The following is a 6,695-nucleotide window of genomic DNA, read 5'->3' as shown; positions in this document are numbered from 1 at the left end:
CTTTGTTATTTTCTTTAATTTAATCCCTTTTTTAGAATTTATTAGACAAAATTTAACTTTTATTTTACCGTGCCAATAAATATGATCATCACTGTATATATATATATATATATATATATATGTATATATATATATAATCCACATGCAGTACTGTTTCATTGTATCTCAACTCATCAATGCGGTTAGACTTGCATCTTTCCCTAGCCGAGGATTTAATCTAAATCCATAAATGACTTTGCCTATCTATCTATCTATCTATCTATCTATCTATCTATCTATCTATCTATCTATCTATCTGAAAAACGGTCTCTACCAACTCCTTTGTTAATTTTTTGTCTTCAGACTTGAAACTTGATATACAGGGGATTTGGACTTGTGGAACAAATTTGAGTTGATCTTTATTCAATAAAATGGCTGCTGGAGGATCAAAATTAAAATAAAATGAAGTTTGCAAGCGTAAGTCGATTTAAAGCATTATACGCATGCACAAATATAATTTATGCATTAAAGTCGGTTTACTTTTTAACTATTTCTTATCCATTTGATGATACGTCAAACATTAAAAATTAAGGCTAGATAACTAATGTTTTAGTTTCAATTCTAGCCCAAGTCACTTTTAAAAGCTTTTGAAATAACTATTATATATTGGGTACAATATAATAATCAATAGAGAATTGTCTTTATAATAAATATTAAATACGAGATCTGCATGTTCTAAAATATCATATGTAAGCGTATTTTAAAACCGGGCAACGCCGGGCGGCCTTCTACTATATATATTAAAGTGACCTTGTCTCTATGTGTATGTGTATTTGTGCTGAACAGTCTCTACCAATCTGCTCTGTTAATTTTTGATCTACAGACTTGAAACTTGATATATAGGGGATTCGATCATGTGAAACAAATTCAATTTGGTTTTTAGCCGGTAAAAATAGCTGGTAAAAGGTTAACATTTAAAAATTAGAAATTGGCAAGTATAAGTCGACTTAAATTACTTCTCCACCACAATCACATAAGTTGACTTACACTGCACCCCCACTACAATATAGAAAGGTAAACAAGGTCTAGAACAGAAGTTAATGTAGATTGTAGGCAAAAATACGAATCTAAAAGAAATATAAAGAAATACATAACTGAACTGAAAATGTAGTCACTGTAAACTTTGAACTTAAAGATAAATAAATGGTACACGTGCAAACTGCAAACACTATCGAAGAAATTTTCTATTATTTTTGACGGAGGAACTTCTTATCAAAGGCGCACCAGGCGGGATATACTGTGACCCATAAAAATAGGCCGTGTAGTCCCATCGGCATTGCTCATCAAAGGAGCTTTAGATGGTTGGCAATAAACAAGCACTCTTTCAAAGAAAGAAGAAGAGGACTACACAGAACTACATCTCACTCCGACTGACTGATCAGCGTCACTGCGTACATTGTGCCGAACTGATATTCGAACACGGATCCTCGACTATTAAGCCGAGTTTGACGTCATAACGTCACACCTGAATTCCTGGTATCTACCTCCTCCTGATCGCAGGTAAACATGGCACAAGGTCAGAAAGTGGTGAGTGAGATCCAGCGCACATGAACACAGGTCCACAAAAATAAGGTATGCAGCTCCATCGGCATTCCCCAGCAAGTGCTCCCGAGGTGATTATTAATAAACGACTCCTTTCTCAAAGGAAGACGGTAAAACCTGGAGGATGGACCTCTCATGACAGCACAGAATTATAACTCAACCCGACAGAAGCAGAACTATCGCAATTAAGAAAATTAAAAAATAATCCAACAAAAAAAAATTAAAAGGTAAAAGAACATTTGGACAAGAAAAAGAAAGAAAATTTGGACAAAAAGAAAATATACAAAATAGCAGAGCAAAAGCACAGAAAACTATTAAAGAATCAAAATGGAATACATGGAAAAATTATGTATCAAAAATAAATGAAAACACTAAAACTAAAAAAGTATGGGAGATGGTCAGGAAAATATCAGGGAAGAACAAGAACATGATCAAACAATACCACATGAAGATCACCGACAAGAAAAAAATTGCAGACTAGCAGAACAATTTTCAACAAATTCATCATCAAAAAAACAAAATAAAATTTTAAGTTATAAAACAAAACAAAGAAAATAAAAAAAATTAATTTCGAATCAAAAAATGAAGAAAAGTACAACTAACCATTCAATAGCACAGAACTAAAAGAAACAATACACAAATCTCATGATACAGCAGTTGGCTCTGATGAAATCCATTATCAATTTCTTAAAAAAAAAACAAAAAAAAACAAAAAAACTACCAAAACCATCTCTGGACTATCTACTACAAATATATAATGAAATATGGATAAATAACAGAATCCCCCAAAAATAGAAGCAGGCTATAGTGATCCCAATATCCAAACCATGAAGTATCTCACTACACAACTCCCCACTTAGGATGGCCCTATACATCTGGCCTCTACTTCACAGTAACTCATCATGTCTCAATGCCGTTGTGCCTTTCTTGAAGTGAATAAAAGGTAAAGAAATTTTTAAACCATGTGATAAGCAACCATAATTACCCGTTCCAAAGTTAAGAAAGTGGTTATGATTAGAAGTGAACCTTGGGCCATCTGATTGCAAAGACAACAGCTAAGACTAAGCAGCAAGTTTGGCTTTTCTCAGCTGGAAAAATGATTTTCAACATAGAAAATATCTTGTGATCAGTTCTAGTTTTCTGGCTGCATTCATTCCATGCAGTTAGAAGTTTGTCTATGCTTGGTTTCTTGTCCATCTCCTGGGTTTTTGGTGTCTCATCCCATATGAAATTAGAGTACAAGTAGGTATTTTTGTTTTAAATAATCTTAAGAGTTGATATGCCATAAAAACAAACCAGCTTTAATCAAAAGCATCACGGTTAATTGGCATTTTCTAATATTTAGTGACTATTTTTAATGAGACGATAGCATCATTATTTGGCTTTGGTATTTTAAATGCTATAAATATTCTGGGCTTTGGGTTGGATAACACTAGATAATATCTCATGCACGCTCTTCATGTCATCCAATCTAAAGGATTGCATGCAGTCCAATTACCTTTTATGCATTCAAATCAGGTCTTCCCTGGTTTACTACACTCTCGGTTAATTGGGGCATCTAAGCATATGAAATGTATGTAGATAATGACCTGCTGTACATGATGAAACCACCTGATATGCTGAGTTTATAAGGCATCCAAAATCCCACCAATACCAAACTTATTAAAAGATCTTTGAAAGCTAAGTTAATTTAACAAATCCTAATATTACCAAAATGGCAACTGCTTTTTTTTTTTTTTTTTTTTCTTAATTTTGACTAATGTATTTTAACTATATGCGCATATATTGTCTTTAACTCTTTGCTTCCATGCGAGTCGTTTCTTCTATTTATTTTTTATTTATTCACTTTGTTTATTTATTTCTCTTTTTGCTTTTACCAACTGTGTATACCTTCTCTTTAAATGTATTTATTTAATGCATTTCAATTACATATGCGTAAAAATGGTCTCTAACACTTAGTCACACGCGAGCCGTATTTTATGGTCAGTAGAACTCTACTCGATAACGAATAGCCTATGCAAGAATATAGAAGAGCTAGGACTACCTTTCTTTCTACTATAGAAGACAGAAGTTTAACCTAAATAAAAAAAAAAATAAAAAAAATAAAGAATAAAAGAAAAAAAGAAAAAAGTAAAATTACCATACACATGTGCGCACTATAAACTATAAATAGATATAAAATCCGGGGAAAGGAAGTGAAGCCGTCACACTAACAGGGTTCGCTCGCTGACAGACGCGACAATTTTGAAAATGGGCGAACAATATAAGCTAAGTTAATTTAACAAATCCTAATATTACCAAAATGGCAACTGCTTTTTTTTTTCTTAATTTTGACTAATGTATTTTATTGTCTTTAACTCTTTGCTTCCATGCGAGTCGTTTCTTCTATTTATTTTTTATTTATTTATTCACTTTGTTTATTTATTTCTCTTTTTGCTTTTACCAACTGTGTATACCTTCTCTTTAAATGTATTTATTTAATGCATTTCAATTACATATGCGTAAAAATGGTCTCTAACACTTAGTCACACGCGAGCCGTATTTTATGGTCAGTAGAACTCTACTCGATAACGAATAGCCTATGCAAGAATATAGAAGAGCTAGGACTACCTTTCTTTCTACTATAGAAGACAGAAGAACTTTATTTAAGTAGTATACTTAATATATGCAATCACCGTACGCTTGCTTGTATTTAAGTGTCCTCCATGATACCCATACCATACCAAACCACTGCACGTGGCTCATAATTTGACTGGCACTATATTTGTAACTGCAATATACATAATCCCAGCTGTGATACTAGGGCTAATTTTCTGAATAGATGCAACACTCTGCGCCTGACCTTAATGACTACAATTCCAAATCCCAACGAATTAGCTGTCCCTATAACTGGGAGGGAAAAACCTAATAGCTAGCTACGAAATCTTATACATTTTACCTCCAAGACGATTGCGTTTGTCTTACCTGCATGCATAAAAAAAAAAAAAAAAGAATTTCCTCCCTTCTTCAGACTAAACCTTACCTGTAACTCAAAAATCCTAATGGAAATCCATCTGTAAATAAATAACCCCTCTTCTCTTGAACGCTAACAATCTACTCCTTCCAACCTATCCGCCACTAAACTCCCACATTGCTCCGCATCTGTAGTTGAATCGCTAACTTCCAGCCCCTAATCCCTCACATGCAAACTGTTTTAATAACCATCACTAAACATCTATACATTTCTACCTCTAAGGCATGCATTACAGCTCATTCCTATCCAGTAAGGGACTTAACAGCCTATGCACACAAAGGCAGGTACTTAACAGCCAAAGTACCCAGAAACAAAGCGATATGCACTACACAACTGTCTCGAGTTTTGCAACGATTAATTACGTTATTGAAACGACACTCCTTGTTATGCAAAACGCCCCATGACTCTTACTAAAAAATACCTACAACTTCAACTCTATTCGCACCTACTGAAAACCTGCCCATATATATCTATTCACCTAATTACGCATGACTCAATACTTGCTGTCTTATCCATGCTATATTGCACTTACATCTTAACCCTCCTATCATCTAAAATAGCTCGGGCACAACTCGTAGCTCAATTCTTAATACCTACTCATACTGTAACACTATACTAGACCTAAGCTAACATTAATAAAATAAAAAAAAGGGTATGACTAAAATCACATTATCTCCTCCCTAACAAGCCCTCTTACAAACGTAGACGCTTACACTGCATGAACTTCACCCACCCCCTTTATCCATTAACAAGTAAATAGCATGCCCCTAAATCACTTTGAGGAGTGTAACTAATCAGTAGATATAATCCCCCACAAACTAACCCAGTAACACTAACAACGCGGGGTCGCAGAAATACCTGGATTAGAACCTAGGCGCGGAGAAAACCCTCTCAGGGCTGACGGACCCAGTAGGTCTTCCCAGATCATCCGTCTAGGAGAAGGAAAACTCTGAAACTAAACCAAAGGGGAGAGAGGCCTCTTCAGTCTTGGATGACAACCTTCCTAGAGCTGGTGACTCAAACAAATTCACCGGTTTGCAAACCTAAATTGCTTAAGGAGTAGATAGGCTCTGTCTATCGCCCGGCTTCCATACTCCTTCTTTGCCTATTAATCAAGCGCAGAGACACTATCTCAGTGATTCGACAGAAACACCCAGCGGTAGATCTTGTTTCCTGGCTAGGGCAATGAACGCCGTTCTTCCCCATTCCCAGCACGCCCCACCCCTAAAACTGAACATTTGGGAGTGCTTGAGTATAAGATATGCCTGAGCGGTTAGATTGGGTTGACCTTCTTCTAAAGGGTTGAGGGTACCGGATTGACAGTTCCTGGCTGCTGTTCCCGACTGGTAGTACAGGAGCCCTAACTCTTTGGTAGCGCTTAGAGCGGCTGCTCCATCAACAGTTGAATAATATCGGGTTGTTTGCAGTGCCATGACGCGCATGGAAAGGGACCCTGCACTCATCCCCGGTGGGCTTTCCTGAGGCCACAATCCTAATTGGAGAAAGGTCAGCTGATGGTCTACTTGTGATGCATGTCTGAAGCTCCGCATAACCTCTTGTTTAGCTCCCCCTTACCGAAACTCTTAAAAATAAATATGACGACAGTACAATCTAAAAATAAGCTTAAACCAGGATTAGGGACAAACAAATTCAACTTGCCTCCTCCCTTGAGGCTCTCATTCACAAATATCCGTGGGCTTAGAACTAACTTAGCTGATGTTGAAGCATTTCTCTTAACAAATACCCCGGATATCTTAGCACTAAGTGAGACTAACCTACACTCCTCCATTCCCTCTAACCACTTTAACATGCCTGGATATCTCCCACTCTTCCGTAAGGACTCTGACAGACATATGCACGGACTTGGAGTTTACATTCGTAATACCCTTCCCTTGACTAGAGAAACAAACCTAGAAACAGATGATCAAGCCTTTATGTGCTTTAGACTAAACGTGCAACACAGTATTAGCTACTATTATTTTCTCTACCGCTCTCCCTCGACTCAGGACTGCTCCATAATAAACAAAGTATCTGACAGCATAGACACGGCACTGTCCCTCGACACTAGCGCACAAATACATGTGTTTGGTGACTTTAATGT

General features: G+C 36.3%; 1 protein-coding gene across 7 annotated transcripts in view; it reads left to right on the top strand.

Moving 5' to 3' along the window:
- The window catches only part of LOC145246765 (uncharacterized), a 129,387-nt gene that overhangs the window by 64,664 nt on the left and 58,028 nt on the right, over nucleotides 1-6,695 (top strand). For 2 of the 7 annotated variants that reach the window (XM_080108540.1, XM_080108539.1), the window contains exon 2: nucleotides 343-456. The exons of the other annotated variants lie outside the window; for them this stretch is intronic. In XM_080108540.1, coding sequence (XP_079964666.1) covers nucleotides 442-456 — 15 coding nt within the window. In that variant the 5' untranslated portion in view covers nucleotides 343-441. The remainder of the gene's footprint in view (nucleotides 1-342; nucleotides 457-6,695) is intronic. 7 annotated transcript variants of the gene reach the window in all.

Source organism: Euprymna scolopes, chromosome 24 (genome assembly GCF_053919585.1).
Source record: "Euprymna scolopes isolate OS-2025 chromosome 24, ASM5391958v1, whole genome shotgun sequence".
Taxonomy (NCBI): Eukaryota; Metazoa; Mollusca; class Cephalopoda; order Sepiida; family Sepiolidae; genus Euprymna; species Euprymna scolopes.
The sequence above is the reverse complement of the archived record's forward strand: the minus strand, read 5'-3'. Positions and strand labels throughout refer to the sequence as shown.